We start from the raw sequence: 19,251 nt of genomic DNA, 5'->3' as shown, positions 1-19,251 counted from the left end.
TGAATAAAATGAGGTGTTATACTTCAGGGAACTCTTAGACACCTCCTAAACGTTGTACACAAGCTTGGTTTACTTTTGTTTTAAAAAACAAAAACACTTTCTTAATTTGACAAAATAGTCATTTCAACGTATTCTCTACTACTCACTTAAGGCTACCTTTGCCCCTTGATATTCACCAGTATTTTAGAAACAAGCAATAGTAGATGAAGTAATATACAATACTTGCTAATATAAACCTAAAGATTAACAGTATGCACATGAACATATTGAAACCTTTAATAGAAATTAACATTATTAAGCCAATGCATTATAGGAGCAGTAAAATTTGTTTTTTTATCTTAGCTAATGTTTTACAAGAAGGTAAGAACGTGGCTTTTTTCATTGCTAATGAGTTGTGTTCTACAACATTTGGATCATTTTAAAGGTTTTGGAAAAATATTAGGGAAAAGAAATAACCCTAATATCTACTTAAATATTTTGATTACACACTAGATAATATTGACTGTAGTGTTAAATCATCTACAACTTAAATCTTTCATATAGTCAGACCATATGGATTAAAACACAGTTACCTTGTTAATAATAATATTAAATAATAAATATTAAATATTAAATTATTATTCCACTTAATAAATATGCAATTTTCTTAAGCCTTCAATATTCAGAATTTAGACAACATGTTAGTATTACTTTCATATACGTATTGACTTTGTTGGAAGTTTAAATTTAAAACAAGAACTTAGTGTGGAGGTAATGTGTTATTGATCAGAGAAACCATGGATAATTTAATAAATAGGAATATGCTGTTTTCACAGCAATTAAATTAATTAAGAATAAGGTTTTATGCTTCTTAAAACCAGTTAGCTCTAAAGGGCTTTTCATGTTGCTTGAAAGTGTGAAATTCATGTTTGAACTAAAAATGGGTATTATTTCCTTTCCATGTGAAAATGTATAACATTGCCTAATTTAGTAATAATCCATTTGAATTTTAAGCTTTTATTAATGAGAAAGAAGATAAAAATAAGATCATAACTACGTCTATAATAAGTTAAAAAGCTGGATGTTATTATACATTTGAAATGTGTTTATTGCATACCTAGAATCCAAGATTGAAGGAATTATCATTAACACATTTTTGTTGTGCCTTGCAGATTTTACTTAATCCAATTTCATGTGTCTTTGAAAAGGATGTTTAGAGGCCTCACAATTTATATATTCTTTGTGACGGCATTTTTCAAAAACTTCAATGGCAATAAAAAACACCTTCCCAAATGCTTTGTGGTTCATGTTTCACAAGTTCCCTTGTTGGCTCAATTTTGAAATGTGCAACATCTGTTTGATAGTCTCACCAATTCTACAAATAGAAATCTATAAATACCTGGGACTTCTAAATTTATGAATACAGTAACAAATTCCATGTTTGCAATTCTCAGTGGCCTTTGTGAGAGCTCTTTTCAAGGATGGTAACTAACTTTGCAGCAAGACAATACCCGTTAAAATAGATGCAGAAAACAGATGGGCAAGTGTCCCCAGTCTTTTCGAGTCAGTCACACAGAGCCAATCTCCAGTTTTAGCCTTCTACTCCAACTACACATCTAGTTGGCACCACAACGGCTGGAGCCAACCTTCTTCCTCCCAGTCAACCAGTAGCCAAATGTAGAGGGAGGACTCCCAGAATGCACTGTAAGTAACATGATCTGAGCAGTAGAATGCAGGAGAAATTAATTTTGAGTTCTATAGCAAATTTAGCTTTTCTTTTAGAGGTAAGTTCGTCTTCTCTCTCACCTTCCTCTGATAAAAGGAGGAGCCTTGCTCCACGGTATTTGTTGTTGTTTTTGTCCTTTTTTTCACTTTGCAGGTAAATTGGTTTGCAATCAAAACCATGTAATCATAAAAGAAATGTTTTATAAAAAAAAGTTGGTATAGCAACCAAAAAGAAAAATTAAAGACTAACTTACAAGTAGAATTCATAGTCTTAATAGTATAATTTAACAAAAGTCTATTTAAGGAATTATGTGTAAGTATTAAGAGAAAGAGAACATTCATGTGAGTTTTAATTTTCAGGCTTACTTCCTCATTAGAGATTAGGAAAAAAAGTTTAATTCTATTCATTGAATAAATGGGTTGCTCTTCTATATTTTGTGCTTTTTCCTCAGAATTTAAGGTATTAAGAATTTTAGATTTTCTAGATGTTAGATACTTACTGACTGACATTCAGTAGCAAAAAGAAACCATGAATTTTCTGTTATCAATACTTTGAAAAACTTTTTTTTCATTGTTAGTACATTTATATACTATTTTCCATTTTGATCATCTTGCAGACTACTGTTATAGGTATAATGAGCTACTTTTAAAAAATCTTTTAGGCAGATGTAGATGCATCTCTTCTGATAAACTTCCAGGGTCTTTGACTCTTCTCAGTTCTTATGACAAATTCCGAAGAGGGAATAGAGATACAGTAATAATTTTTAAATATAATTGTTTTAGACGCACAAGACGACAAGATATAAGAAATGGAGATCCGCTGACTCACTGTTCAGACTTACAACACCATGGTAAGTTATAGCATTTTTAATCTTTCAACTTGCTAACACCAGGGTAAAACCATAAGCAATAATGCGTATACGCACACATGCATACGCACACATACATACACATGCATACAAGTTATACACCTCTGCCAGAATACTTAGAGAAGTGCAACTGAAGAGAAAGAAAATCTTGTAGAAAGAAAATTCCAGTGAACACAAAGTGCTGAATTATGTTTTATTATTGTAGGTATGATAAATTCAGGATGTTAGACCCTTACGAGACTTAATGCTCAATTTTCTCATGTTAACCAAAAGGAGTCAAGTTTAAGCACACGCTTTGTATGTGGTAGCAACCAGGGAGTAGTAGGCAGCAAATATATTCATTTAAATGTATCAGAGAAGAAAGTGTAGTCTTAAAATAAGCCATGCAAATTACTCATTAATATACTCGTAATATAGACCCAGTATATTATTACTGGGTATCCTACTCAAGTAGAAGATGGTTTGGATGTCTTCACTCTGATTTAGTAGGATAGTCCCTTGAACTGGGGATTTTGGACCAAGTTCATTTTATGTTTCCTAAATGATGTCAAGGCCTATTTAATGTCAAGTTGCTTATTTAATGATGAAATATCAACCAATCTTCATTTAAAACGCAGTAAAATGGTAGTATAGCTCATCCCCCCCCACCCCCACTTCAACCCTTTACAAAAACAATAATTAGGCTATGCTTCCCCCTGCTGGGAAAACTCAGCAATGACATCACTGCTAACGAGCAGCTCAGTTAAAAATGGCTAAAATATCAAATATAAACATTTTACATGTAATTGAACGTAATTATCCTTTAACTTTTTTGGTGCGTTTTACATTAATCTTAAAAGCAGGTATACTATTTTTTATCATTTACTTGGATTTGATTTACTAATTCTGTGTGTAGAACATTCATGGTTCATGAATGTTAAGAAAGAAAACACACTGTACGAATAGCACCCAGCAACATTCCAAAACCTAGTTGACTTTCTGAAAGTCCCTGTGTGTATCCTACATGTACTGGTATGTGATTCATGAATGTCCACACGGTTGTTTGGGGGATGCCAATACCAGGAGACAGGTAGCCACAAATTGGGCCTATATTTTGAATTCATTTTGCTTGCAAAATTTCCTTATCTGTTATTTGTTTTCCTGTCTGTTATCGCTCTCATTATGAAAAAAAATACCACTAGATTGGAGCATATAAGTTTTTGTCTTTATACGGATTTAGTGCATTGTTGACACATCCTCATTTAATTTTTCGGATGGCATATTTCAATTGGACAACAAAATATCCACTAGTTTTCCATTTATTTCATGTAGAAATATTGAATTATGATCAGCAGCTTTTCAACAATACAGCATTATGAAATATTCCTTTTATTAAAGAGTATATTTTCTTAGATATAGAGAGGCTAATGATAACTAACTAGAAGTAAAAGAAACAAGATGATGTAAGTAGAGCTCATTTCCAATCAGATTTAATCTCCATGTCAATATGGACCTTGCTATTTTGCTCACTTTTTTATCTCTAGGTCTGTAACAGATGCAATATTGTGAAGATTGTAGATATTTACTAAATATTTGTTGAATGAATTATCTAAATATTTCAAGCTATAGCATAATACTTACATACTTTTGTTTCTCAATAGAGATTTGATCTAAATAGCATCCGTTATTTATTGTGAAAATGATTTGTCATACATTGTTATTAATACCGTTGTATTCAGAAGTAGAATCTTTAAGAAATATCATAAACCAATTAACTAATAAATTATAGTTGCAAACCACTTTATGTAGGATACCGTGCTATGTTTTGAAGATCGCTAGAGAAATATATATATATATATATATATATATATATATATCTTATTAATACATCCATTTTTTTTAGCAATCAGTCCCTTCATAGACCCAGTTAGTGTTTTTTCAAAGTGATATATATGCTGGAATTATGAGTGTACATATATACAAGGAAAAGTTGACCGAAGTCATACTTTTTTTTAAAGTGAGGCTGTGGATAAATAAATATTATTAACAGTTGAATGAATGGGCTTTGGAGAGTGCTTCAGATTTTAAAGTTATGTTTTGATGAAATTAGAGTGGTGCAACCCTATAAACTTTGGGAATATAGAATTGCTTAGCTGTAGAAAGTAAAATGAATGTGAATAACTTTTTTCTCCTGATTCTTCAGTTGGAATGAATACTGTAGGGAGGAAAAATAATTTCTGTGTTTCAATGTTACTGAGTCTGTGTGTGTATATAAAAACAACCCCAAGTAGATGCTTGTGATATATGGGAGGAAATGGTAAAATAGTTCAAGAAGCTCTGCAGTAGTAAAAACATTCCTTTTTTGAAGGCCTCTTTATTCCTTGTCTGCTTGTCTTGCTAATTGACCAAACATAAAAAATATACACCATAGATTACAGTAAATTTCAAATGTTTGGAAACTAAGTCAGGCATTCCCATGTGGTCAGACTGAGTCTTACCATTAGGAATCAGTGAATTATCTTGGAATAGGTGATGTCAATCTTTGACAGTAAAATGGGCAGAAATCCAGAGCTCAGCCCTATTAAATCATGTATGTTACCTTGCTAATGTCCCATCTCACATTGAATAAAATATATGTGCTCATATGGAAACATATAAAGATATGAGATGTTTTCACAGAAATTGCTAAGCAACCTGAAGCCAATTATACACTTCAGGACCATCAGTTCCAGCTGTAATCGTAAACATATTGGGTAAAACTCTATATTTTACATCTCCTGAGGTTTTAATAGAGGGACTGTATAAAATAACTCAGAATTAAGGTGGAAGACATTTCACTCTCGATGAAATCTTTAGCACTTACTCAGTGCTCTGTTCGCTCTCTTGTAAAGGCAGCACTAATGGTGAGCTGGACCGGGTGAAACAGAAGAATCCAGCTCCACTTCCCCTTGGTCCAGCACACTCTCCCCCATCACTGGTAGCCTTTTGCCTTGGGAAATTTCAGTACAAAACCCTAAATATATCTGCTAGCAGATCTTCTTGTCTTCCCATTCACTCATACACAATGCTAACGAGAAACCTCCAGTATGTTCCCTTTCCTAACATAACTGTTGTGCACAGAATTGGAGCTTGTCTGACTTTGCATTCAAGAGCATAAGTGGTTGAGTCAATTTACCTTTAAACTACCTCTCATTCTTCCTTCTTTACTAAACGAGCTGTATTATGATCTACATGTCCAGAAAGGAAAAAGCTATACCAGAAGTAACAATTTTTGAAAATTAACATCTTAGATTTTTGCATCTTTGAAATATTTTATGTCCTAACTTCTACATTAATGCCATCATTGAATTTCACTTTGTAATAGTTCTCTTGGCTGTTCTACATACATGCATTTCCTTTCCAAAAACCCACAGTAAAATGTTGGCAGAATTCAACCTTCTTCATTATCTCCACAACTAGTTCATCTCAGTTTATGTCTTGGTTGGCATAATTTAAATGAAATCATTCCAAAATTGTTCCAGAATTTCATAAAATATCTCTGGCAGTGTCATCTTTATGGTGTGCAGAGCTATAAATTTAGTATTTTGGAGCAATGCTAATCTGGTCTGTGCTTTAGCTTCTTTTATACATGTAGAAAATCCAACTATGAGTCTGAGCATTTGGCCCCAAGAGAAGCCTCAAGATTTGATAGATGAGCTGATGTCAGTCCTAAAAAAAATCCCTAACTTTAATAAATTACCAAATTGTATCAAGTCTAAGACGTCACTGAATGTAAGATGCACCATTATTTTATGTACTGCTTAGAGAGAAAAACTGCCCAAAATGGACAATCTAATATATGGTCCCAGCATCAAGCCAGAACGCAATATGTTTCAGTATTGGCACAAAGGAGAAATAAATTCCCAACCGAAAGAAGATAGCAAAGAAATTGGCCTGTTTTACTCCTTGAACCACAAAGGTGGCCCTCATGAAGGTTTAATTTCTGAATTCACAAATAAATTCCCAACCGAAAGAAGATAGCAAAGAAATTGGCCTGTTTTACTCCTTGAACCACAAAGGTGGCCCTCATGAAGGTTTAATTTCTGAATTCACACCAACGGGGTGGACCAAAAGCTTCAGACAAAACCTTAATTTAAGGAGCTGTCAGCTTAGTAGGGTCTCATGTGTCTGGAAGAAGTAAGAACAAATTATTTCTGGAAGAAAGCAACTTCAACTCAGATGGAGAACAACTGTAAGACATTCTGATATCAGAGATGTTAAAATATAAAGGAGCACGCATCCTAGAATGAAATTATTATAGTAGTGTCTTCCATAACTTTTGTAAACCTTTTTTGAAACTGTTTTCACTGGAGAAAATCAATCATCACCACAGTAGTCTTCTGACATTACGTTAGGCCAATAATCCATTTATTCATAGCACATGTATGCAAGACCTGCACACACAACCTGAATAAGAAGAATAAGAAGAGGTTTAAAATATTTTGTGCTATCATTGTTCCTTATTAAAGCTTTTAAATACGTCATCAGAGATCACCCAACTGTTTATACATCTATCTGTTGTAAATGAAAAGTTCTTAAACATGCTGTATTTTTTAATTCCAAAACTTACAAGGAAAACATATTAAATAAAATACAAGATGGTATTTTTATTATTGTTTATGGAAGGTTTCTACGTCAGCAAATGGGTGTTTTCCATCATCTATCATATCTCTTCGGAAAATGTAAATTGAACATTAAAGTTCATGTTTCCTTATTTTTAAAGGTGTAAATTCACATGGTAATTTTACTCTGCCATGTAAATTATATGTGTTTTCTTGGTAAAGAATTTGTTATAAAGTCATGAAAATAAAACATATCAGACATTTAATATAGACTATATAGTACAGTAGATATCTTCATATTGGTGTTGCTTTTTAAAATAATTGAGTTTCAGCCCTCCCTATACTAAGAAGCATTGAGGCCTCTGATATCCCAAGATTATTAAGCACGTTATTAAAATGGCTTCATAGTTAACTTCAAAACATGTCAATTTAATTTGTGTATTTTAAATCAATATATACCTTAAAAATAAGATACTAGCGATTCTCTCTACAATAATTACCTATGAACAATAAAATTAAAATATCCTAGTCATATCTCTCTGTTTATCCATCTACCTATATATACACTGACAAGAGCATTTAAACACAAATCCACAGGTATCTGTGAATTCAAGGAAAGCTGGAAACTCCTTGAATTGTAAAATTCGAAGTGCTGTATTCTGCTTGATAATTATTTCCCAGCACCAGAGACAGATCTTAATTTAGGGCATAAAACAAAATAGTGTAAAATTTAAATTTATTTTAGCAATTTGATAAATTATAAGTTTAAATGTTCTCTAAGGTTTCATTAATTGAGTCTTTTTTGCACTTGAGAAATAGATGTATTGAGCATATGGACTTTAATACATATGCACACATTTCTAGGCACATGTATGCATGCAAACTCACATGCAGCAAACATTTACTGAGAAACTAGCTGGTATAAGCATCACACAAAACACTGGAGAAATATTATACTAAGCATTATTGTGATGAATAAACAACTAGTACCCCTGTTATATAGCTGTAAATTTGTGTTAAGTGCACTACAGTATATAAGATTATTAAATCAGTTGTTAACCATCTTAATATTCAGTCAGGCCCAAAATATACATGAATGTCAAGGATGAGTGTTAAGGATGAGTGAAACTTTTGTCTTCTTTTTTTATTTTATTTTATTATTATTTTTTTTGCGGTATGCGGGCCTCTCACTGTTGTGGCCTCTCCCGTCGCGGAGCACAGTCTCGGGACGGGCAGGCTTAGCAGCCATGGCTCACGGGCCCAGCCGCTCTGCGGCATGTGGGATCTTCCCAGACTGGGGCACGAACCCGTGTCCCCTGCATCGGCAGACGGACTCTCAACCACTGCGCCACCAGGGAAACCCTTCTTTTTTTATTTTTAAATATTTTATAGCTTCCCAAGAGTTATTGATTCATCCATGAAATGCCTTTTCAGCTACTGCTACTTTAGGAGATATTTATTATTCATCCACTTGAAGTCAAATTAGAGTCTTTTCTATTGATAAAGTACCAGTTGTATTTCTGGACAAAATAATCAGAATCCAGTAAGAAAAATCTAAGTAATGTTGTTTATAATAAGAAGTGCATATCTCCAGCTTTCTGTGTCACCATGAGTTGGTGGACAACATTTCCTTTCCTCCTTTGCTTGACCTTTTACATTGAATAATATTGGCAAAAAATTCACAGTGTAAAATATTAAAATTACAATGTGATGAAAACAAGTGGAATTAGATTTCTCTTTATGTAGTTTGGCAACTAATTGAATTTGCTAAATATTTAAAATAATTTGCAATTATTTTCCCTCTCCCAAATTGTTTCATTATTTATGAAATTCAGCTTTTTAATAACCTAAAGGATGAGAATATCAAAAATGACAGCAGAGATCAAATAGTTGAATACATATATGGTTCACTACCTCACCTATCTCTGTCTTTTCTACATGAAATCAAATTTCCTAAGATTCTTACATTATTAGCATTTCAATCTTGGGAGACATTTATGGGGTTAAAATGGAGAGTGAAATAAATGGAAAGCTGAAATGTGATGCCTTCTGTTTCTGCTATATTGGAAGAGAATCAAATACTAAATAAGGCCTTTAGCAACGTGATATTTCTGGCCAAATGATGGATATCTTGACTTTTTGTTGTTACAAAAGGAAGCAATTTATTTAACTTCTTTCTTTCCTCCCATTCTTTCTGGCTTATTAGCCTCATTTCATTTCCATAAATTATCCCACTGAAAGAGGAAATGGTTAATTGAAGATTGCTTCCTTAAAAACATTATTTCTTGTCATTAACAGCTGTAACATATTGTAATATGTGTTATTCAAACACACTGTGATGCTTTAAAAATAATTTTAATGTTCTCAATTATTTTGCTCTAACTATTCACTTCAACCCATAAGAATTCATTATGCCAATTTAACAACTCACCCTTCTTGTCTACTAGTAATATTCATGACAAAAGTTTGTATTCAAAATCATTGCTTTCTATGTATGAAAAGTAGTTTTAAATTGATTATAATGAAATTGCTTTCTTTCTGGAAAAATTACTTATTGGCCTAGACATCGTTTAGAGATATAGGTGTCCCTGGAGATATGAGAATACATTCATATAATTTCTCAAATATCTTTCTCTTCTTATTATCCCATATTTGAAATTTTTGATTTTGGAGTACACTTGATTAGTCATCATCATCTTCTACCATATCTCAAGTCAACTCTTACAACATTATAAAGCTTAACAAATTTAGAAGACTTGAAATGTTTACAGTGCAGTAATGTATTCTGTCATAATGAGGGTTATAAACCCTATACCATTTTTAATTGATCAAACTCTTAATCATTTATGTAATTATGATAACTCTGTGCCTTGAAAATGTCAAAGTTACATGAGATTTCAGCTTTTAAATGCAGAGGAAACTGTTACCTGGATTTGCTATTCAGCAAACATCAGCTAAGGGTTTATGACTACCTTGTGCCCAAATTGTGGAATGCACAGTATGAGGGAGATAATCAGATTAATAAAAAATTGTAACAAATAAGACTGCATGTGCTCTAAAGATACATGTAAAAAGAGATTTTTTGAAAGCATAGAAGAAGCAATACTTTTTTTTGATATGGGTGAGAGAGCAGAATTGATGCTGGGAAGGAGTTCATAATTTGTCTCATTAGGGCTTCTCAATAAAGGATTTTAATTTTTGAATAAACAGTTGAAACTATCACAAGAACAGCAATAACAGTAATATCACCTCACATATTTATGACTACCTCTGTATCCAGACAATGTACTATTATTTGTATGTAGATATATTTTAATAACAAAAAATATTTAAGGGGAGTATAAAAAGTATATGCTGTCTGTAATTGATAAGTGACCTAATATATTTCAGACAATTTGCAATTGTTTGATTAAAAGCAAAGATAGGATAAAGGCAGCAATAATGTCACACAGGCAAAGCAGATGTACTGACAGAGAACAAAACCAGGCATGTGACAAGAACATATTTACTAAGAAGTTACAAGGGTAAGACATAAATTTGTTTAATGGTTTTTTTCAGCCAATGTGGGGGGAGAAATATGATCAAGTGGTGAGTCACAAAGTTCATTAAAAAATTCAGTTGTTCAAGCGAATCTCAATAATTCCTAAAAACTAACATTAGAAAAATTTCCCAAAGATGAACACCATAGTCAACAACAGTGGGACATAAACACAGTGAGCGAATACATAGAGTATTGCTTATGGGTTCCCTCAACAGATCAGAGGGACCCCACTCAACAGGATTCAATAAAATCAATTATATCATGGGATTAAAACAATGTGTTTCATGTAAACTGCTCTTGTTTCAACTGTAATCCAGAGAGAGATTTTAGATTAGATTTACCTGAATGTGCAAGATTTCATATCCTTCAGGAAATCTTGAATCAACAATGTTTTCTCAGGTGAGCTTTTGATTTATATTGTGTATTTATGAGTTCAACAGTATATGCTCTGAAAAATACTTATAGTGCAGCTATATTCTATGCCACCATTTCTATGCAGAGCTGTTTGCTTTAATAACAGTCAAAATGATAGTGTATTTGGCATCCAAAAAATTGAAAATCTAATAAGTTTAGAAGTCAAGAATCAAAATGTTGTTCCTGTTTGTTAAATTTTTTTTTGAGAGAAAGAGAGGGAAAGAACGAGACAGAGATGGGATAAAGGGGTTATGGGGGGGAAGAGAGGAGGGAGAAAAGAAGAGAGAGAAAAACATATTGTTATTAGACCCCTAATGTTTCCTATGTTGTACAAAATTTACTCAAGTGGTTGGGATAGAAGGGTCAGAAAAGGGAATGAATATTTACTGAGTGCCTTCCAGTAGTCTATCGGGTGTAAGATCAGCTGCAAGGATATATTATACAACATGGGGAATATAACCAATATTTGGTAATAACTGTAAATGGAGTGTAACTGGTAAGAATTGTATAAAAATAAATTTAAAATTAAATATTTATTGAGTATCTGTTTATAAGGTATCGAGTGTGGAGAAATTAACAGAAAAAATGTTTACAGGGTGTGACGTCAAAGCACCCAAATATATGAATGCTTGGCTGAGGCCACTGTGAATGAAAGTTCTGGTCCTAAATTAAAAGTTGCTGATGATAGAAACATTCTACTGCAGAGGAATTAAGAGAAACAAGTGTATTCAAAAGATATTTAGTTTCTTCTATTTTTTGGCAGTCGCAGAATCTAACAGAACATACAGTAGGAGACTCTCAAACCAAAGAAAGAGAGTAGTACCTCTGTATACTAAGACTGATAGTTAATATGACAGGACTTTTAGCTTCACTGCTTACTAACTAGAAGATTTTGTTTTGCTTTCAATTTCGACAAAGGAGAGAAAGAAAGGGCCAACTTAGAGGGGAATGAATCCTTAACGTATTGGCAAGAGTAGTTATTAAGACACCAAGACAGTGAACCAAATTCACCAGTTGTGCTTCTTATCTTATTCAGGTGGGAAAGTATCTGAATGTCATGATATTTCTTGAAGTCCATGGCCTATTGCTATATTAAACCAAAAACAACTTGGTATAAATTTATTAGATTCTACTATAGATAAGTAACATGAATATTTTTTAAATTCAGGAAACATTTACCACTAAGAGAATTCTTTTCTTTAATGGGCTTTGGGAAACATTTGCTGTCACCAGAGATCTTGGAGAGAAACTAAAAACTAAGTAGATTTCCCAAGACTCTAGAGGTGACAGAAAGTTCTCTATGGATCAGTTAGAATGATTAAATTAATTGAGAAGACAAACAGTGACTTTTTTGAAAATGTACCTAATAGATGTTTCATTTATATTAAGCTCTATTATTTCTTATTATACAAGTTACATTGCTTTTCTTATCTGAGTATCAACTAATGTACTGAAGGATTTATACAGATCTCTATGTTTGAGAGCAATAACTTATTTATACCTTAGATTTCTATAGATATCTATAGTAACTTGGACAAATTAGATGAGAGACAAGTATTATCATAAATTTCTACAAGAAAACTAGACCTGAGAGGCATGGCTGGCAAGACAGAAGATACTGGTGGATAACCATACTGTTTGTCTCTAAATCCAGCTGATTTTTTTCTGTGTTATCATGCTGTCATATATCTTATGATTCAGTAATATGTAGATATTGAATGAAAAGTTACTTCCTAAAAGTAATAGGATTTCTTTTTTTAATTAAATATTTTTTTATGTTTTTATTTTATTAGAGTCAGAACACAACATGAGATCCACCCTATTAACAAAATTTGAAGTATTGTTCACTGTAGGCATAATGTTGTGTAGCAGATCTCAAGATCTCATTTATCTTGCATAACTAAAATGTCATACCCATTGACTAGCAACTCCCCATTTCCCTTCCCCCCCCCCACCCCATAGCAACCACCATTCTACTGTCTGCTTTTACGAGTATTTACTACTTTAAATACTTCATCTGAGTGGAATCATGCAGTATTTGGTTTTCTGTGACTGGCTTATTTCACTTAGCACGTCTTCAAGTTTCATCCATGTTGTTGCATATTGCAGATTTCCACCTTTTTTCAGGTTGCATAATATTACAAGTAAAATAATTTCTAAATCAAATAAGTTTAAACTGCACAACCATTAGCAGAAAAAAAAATGCATTCTATGTAAACTCTAAAAACCTCTGTGACAAGGCATTCTAATTATTCATGGTAGCTCCTGAATCACAGATCTCCCAGCTCGTGTTGGACATAGACACTCAATTCATCTCTATCCAAGGAAGCAGATGTCTTGCAAACTAGCACAGCAACATGTGCCATATCTATTCAATCAAAGATATACTAATAATTTCAGAGGGAAAAGAAAAACACTACCATAGTGCATGTATATATTGACACACAGATATACATATCTCCAACATGAAATAAACTGTGACTTGGAATGAGTTAAATATTGTTTCTTTACATTTCAGTCATTTCCTGTTTTTTATTATTTCTAGAGTATTCATCTTTTAAATAAGAAGAGACAGATACTTCCCAATATTAGAAGAGTTTTGTTTCACACCTAGAACAATAAAGGAAAAAGCACTGGGACTGACATCCCTGGAGATAGCAAATGCAGGCAGAAGATTGACTATAGGAAGGGTGAGAATAGGAGATGATGGCCATAGGCTGTGTATGGGAATTGGATGGAAGCAGGATTTTGGGAAGTTTTAAACTTAGAGCAAATCATACTGTCTGTGACAGACAGAAGTACTCAGATAGTTATAACAAGAGTAAAACTGTCAAAGTGATGCAAAAAAGGGGGAAACATTTTTTTAATTAAAAATCTAGCGGAGTTTGAAGAAGAAAACAAAAATTTTTCATCTGTCTACACTGTCAGCCCTCTGTGCATGTGAAAATATATTTATTATTTTCTAAATTAATTTAATGAGTTCCAGATTGTACAGGATGTCATAAAGGAAACAGGATTAAACAAGATAACAAGGAGTTTTTCTTCTCTAAATGAGTTTTACCTAGACACCCCGTGTCGTACTTTTGATCTTAACTGTGTTTCATTTACCACATTGAAGGAGGTTACATAAAGGGTAAAATAATAGAAACTTAATCAGGAAACAGAATTTCTTATTGCTGCATTTTATTACATATTCTTGCCATCTTCTTTAGCCTAATTCTTGAAAATAATAAAAGATGTGTCATTTTAAAATAAGGACAATTGAAACCACATTGCATTATAATTGTGCGTCTTTCTTCTGAACCATCCCAAACGTTTCACACCAATTGATCTTCAGATCAAACTTGTGGATTATTTAAGGGTTGCTGTTGGGGAGTATAAACTTCCTGAACTCTACCTTCTGTAAAATACTAGATAAATATTACTGGCTGGTAAATTTAATTTTACAGATGAAAAACAAACACAAAAAGGCAAAATTAAGTTCTCAGAAATGGACTCTTATTTCCAAAAACCCAATCGAATAACTTTTCTGCTGGAGAATTGTGGCAGAAATTCACTGGCACCATTAGTCAGAGCATAGAGTTTTACAATGAAAATAATATCTTGGAGAGTATTATCATGGCATATAAATGTATAGTTATACTGCACACATGACTGATTTTGTTAATGTAATGCTATCTTCTGGTAGACAAATCTCTGTATATGCTTTATATAACCCATACTGAAATAATTAGTCTATTTAGTAGACACTTGAATTCTGAAACCTTGTCATTTCTGCCATCTTCAATCAAATTGGAAAAGACTTCCAACTTGGCAACAAATTCATCTCCTGAATTTCTGAATAAATACTTTGGAAAGTTGAGTTTACTTCTCTAACATTTTCTCATTTCATTTCCTCATCACCGGCCAGATAATCACCATGGCCACAGCTTTGAAGAAAGAATCATCTATGGAGTAGAAAATAGTAGCACGTTCCTGGAATGCAGTCCAAAATCACAGCGAGCTCTGGTCTATTGGCAATTCCAGAGGCGAAATGAAGAGCGAAAAGAAGAGGTATAGGAAAGAAACTGACTGGATTAATTCTATATGACATATGCTGTTAAGTGACCCCAGCACGGTTGACTTGAGAGGGGAAAAAAAAGTAGTGAATATTTATTCTTTTCTTAACATACCAATACTCATTCATTAAACAAGTATTCATTGAAGGCTGATTTTATGACAGGCTTTGTGATAGGAGTTAGAGAAACAAAGGTGAACTGGTAAGAGTTTTGTCTCAGAAGCTGTTTGGGGATATATTTTAGAGACTTCTTTTTTCTTCCTGGAGTTATCTACAAAACAATTATGTTATCTACATTCATATACAAGAAAAAAATCTAATCCTTCTACTAATTTTAACTTTTGTTCAATTAATTCTGCTCTCCAAACATGTTTTCCTTTCTCCATTAACTTCCTCCTCAAATGGGAAGGGGCAGTTAAGGGAAAGGAGTAGTAGATTTTGGATAAAGGTTCTGAGGTACAGTTATGAACTCTGATGTGAACTGTGCATGTAGTTTCACACAAATCTTCCTCCTCTGTGGATCCATTTATTCCTCTGTAAAATTTTAAAAAACATATACATAGAAAATCTCAGTGAGTACTGTGAGCCTTTAAAACTTTTTAAAAAGTGTTAAATAGGGTAACCATAGTATGTAGGTGATTTGTGAATGTACAATGTGCAGACAATTTTACAAACATAATCTGAATGTAGAAGTAAAAGCCCTTCTGTTATCTCTTTTGACAGTTGAAGCAGTCTTCAAACATGTAATCACATCATATAAATGTTAAGGTTGATTTTATATATTACCAGCTGTGGCTTTCAGAGATCTCTTTTGTAAACTGTATGCAAAATAAAAGTGAGGTTAGACATATTAAATAGCCTATCTTCATGTCACATCTAAGACTTAGGAAATTGAATAAATAAGTAAGCATGCAATCCCATGTTTTTTCTGGTTGCTCAACTGCTGAACTTATTCTCTTTTTCCATCCTTATTTTAAATTTATTCTAATGCTGCATTGTTTTCTAGTATCATGTTTCTATATTTCCAATTCCAATATTCAATGTTAACTTTCACCTATATTTATATAGCTAATTTCAAATTTATAAAGTATATCTTTGTCCTTTCATCCCATTATCTTGATTACTTTAAATTATTATGAGAAATTCTATTAAGACAAGAGACAGCAATATTTTGCAGTGCTTCTTAAAAACAATTGGAAGAAATGTATAACTCTTTTCCCTGATAGGAAAATGCAGTCATTTCTCTTAAACTAGAAATTTTATTAACTGAAAATGTGTCTCAGTACACAGTCTGAATTTTTGCTGAGACAGAGTTTTGGAGCCTATATTTCTTGTAAATATGTATGATTTTACTACATCTTGTCTTTTGCTAGATCAGAGTGGATGATCATATCATTAGGACCGAACAAGGCCTTCTATTGCGTAGTCTGCAGCGGAAGGATTCAGGCAATTACCTCTGTCATGCCGTGGAACACGGATTCATGCAAACTCTTCTTAAAGTGACCCTGGAAGTCATCGACACAGAGCATTTGGAAGAACTTCTTCATAAAGATGATGATGGAGATGGCTCTAAGACCAAAGAAATTTCCAACAGCATGACACCTAGCCAGAAGGTCTGGTACAGAGACTTCATGCAACTCATCAACCACCCCAACCTGAACACAATGGATGAGTTCTGCGAACAAGTTTGGAAAAGGGACCGAAAACAGCGTCGGCAAAGGCCAGGACATACCCAAGGGAACAGTAACAAATGGAAGCACTTACAGGAAAATAAGAAAGGTAGAAACAGGAGGACCCACGAATTTGAGAGGGCACCCAGGAGTGTCTGAACTGCATTACCTCTAGAAACCTCAAACAAGTAGAAACTTGCCTAGACAATAACTGGAAAAAATGCAATATACATGAACTTTTTTCATGGCATTATGTGGATGTTTACAATGGTGGGAAGTGCACCTGAGTTCCACCAATTATAAATTAAGTCCATGAGTAACTTTACTAACAGCCTTTCTTCCTAATACCAACACTTAATAGAGGTCAGGTGAATGCAGATGTTCACACTAGTGACTTAATGTTTCCTATGAGATTTCACTATACAGGTTTTGCTTTCTTCTTTGCCTGAGAAATAAAAATGTCATTTGCCATGTTGCCATCTAAAGAAGAAAAACTGCATCAGCAAAGCCATTTTATTGAACTAGAAGTTTTAAACTGCATGGATTTACTAAGCTGATGAATATTCCAAAACACTGTTGGATTCAAGCATATTTTTTGTCTACCAGTACTCGTGTTTATATGTACCGGAGGAGTAAGATGATACTGAATTAAACGGTCTGTGGAAATACGAAAAACATAAACCATCCATCATCCAGAAGAAAAATGGAATACACTGATCTACTACTGATGTCTTCTTCCAGCTTTGATCTAAAGATGTATTTTATTAAAACTATAATTTAAATGTACCATGACAAATATGCAGAAAAAAGTAGCTCTTTTCTAAGCTAGAGTAGGTTTTTGTCTTACAATTATTGTGCTATGTAGTTTTTGTTTTTAAAAACTCCAATGTGTGCTGCTTTTTTTAAAATGTTGTTTTCAGTTTTGCAAGAGGAATAACCAATATTGTCCTAGAAACATATATACATCATTAACAACCAATTCCTAAAATCTGGATATAAATTATGCTTTATTTCTCTGAGGAATTAAAAAAAAAACTTCCCCTTCTTCAAATATTATCTAAATTAATTAGAACCTGCATAATGTTCTTAGAAAAACAGAGCATTTAACCCGAAAAAAAAAGAGAAGAAAGAAATAGATTTGTAAATGCATTTTCTTGTACCTAATGGATCCACAAAGAGAAAAGGAACTGCATATTTCATGCAAATAGTAAGCATTGGTTTAATGTTAATAGAAAATGTCTTAATTCTGCGCTTGAATTCCTGCCTGATATTTGAGACATAAAAACTCTCTCTCATGACTCCATTTGGAATTTTATCTGTCACTTAATTTTTTTGAGAAGAGGGAGATCAGTAATATTCAGAACAACCTCCTAAAAGCAAATTTCCCAACTCTGTTTACATTTTTATCAGCTGCCTCTTATCTCACCTTGTTTAAGACAATTATCTGTCTAAAGAACACATGACTCTTTTCAGGTCAATGGGAGTGACTTATACAAACTATTTTCCAGGACACGGCTCACACTTAAAACATGTAAAGCTCTTTGTCTCCTGCAACAACTTATAAAATAAGATAAAAGATTATTAATTAAGGGCTTGCCTGCTTCATTGTCCTAAGATGATTCTTTGAGAATCATTGACTTCAAGATGTATAAGACCTTCAGCATTGCAATGCAGTTTTGCACTGCACTCATCTTTCCAAGAATCCCTCTCTGGGTCCTTCATCACGCACAAAAATGCAAAGGAAACATCTTATTGCTAATTAATGAAAGCAGCATTGAAATTGTAACTCTAGCTGTCTTGGGATTCTAATTAACTCAGCATTAATTTCTCACCTCAGACTACAGTGAACTTTTTTTGAATTCTCTATCAGCTGAAATATTCACAGATGGAAGCTCATGTTTCAGTTTTAATGATTACTTTGAATAAATGATTTTTTGACGTTTGTTTCAAATGGGAGCCTAAAAATATTCTACATTCAATTTTAGGCTCCAATGATTAATACAATGTTACTTTTAGAAGTACATCCTCAAATGGTAGCTAAATTTTAAATTGTTTGAAGGAGAGACTCCTGTAGAGGAAAAAAAAAAAAATGAGATATAAATCAAAAAACCAAGAGTGCTCCAAAAATAGGTCATTTAAAAATTTCTCATAGAGTATCTTTACTAAAATTCGGTGTTGCATTTTATTCTAAATTTGTAGCTGAAACAAATTTATTTGCAATAACAGAAGTATCTTATTATTAGTCCTCAAAAATAAAGGATTTGAAGGGGTAGAGATTGTATAACTTCAGGGATGCCTTCCAATATCTGAATGCATTTTGTTTAGCATTATGAAATACCCATAGAAAGAATGTGTAGATTTCAACTAACAGAAACAAAAACAAATCCACTGACATGTCTTCATAAATCAGGTCTAA

At 33.0% G+C, this 19,251-nt stretch overlaps 1 protein-coding gene across 1 annotated transcript in view; it reads left to right on the top strand.

Annotated features, from left to right (window-relative positions):
- The window catches only part of SEMA3A (semaphorin 3A), a 232,672-nt gene extending 215,307 nt beyond the window's left edge, over positions 1–17,365 (top strand). The window contains exons 15-17 of the mRNA XM_060019863.1: positions 2,488–2,555; positions 15,019–15,161; positions 16,539–17,365. Of these exons, the coding sequence (XP_059875846.1) occupies positions 2,488–2,555; positions 15,019–15,161; positions 16,539–16,994 (667 nt within the window). The 3' untranslated portion in view covers positions 16,995–17,365. The remainder of the gene's footprint in view (positions 1–2,487; positions 2,556–15,018; positions 15,162–16,538) is intronic.
- Positions 17,366–19,251: the final 1,886 nt, after the last annotated feature.

The sequence above is a fragment of the Delphinus delphis genome, chromosome 9 (genome assembly GCF_949987515.2).
Source record: "Delphinus delphis chromosome 9, mDelDel1.2, whole genome shotgun sequence".
Classification (NCBI taxonomy): Eukaryota; Metazoa; Chordata; class Mammalia; order Artiodactyla; family Delphinidae; genus Delphinus; species Delphinus delphis.
Note: the sequence above shows the minus strand (reverse complement) of the source record. Positions and strands in the feature narration are given on the sequence as shown.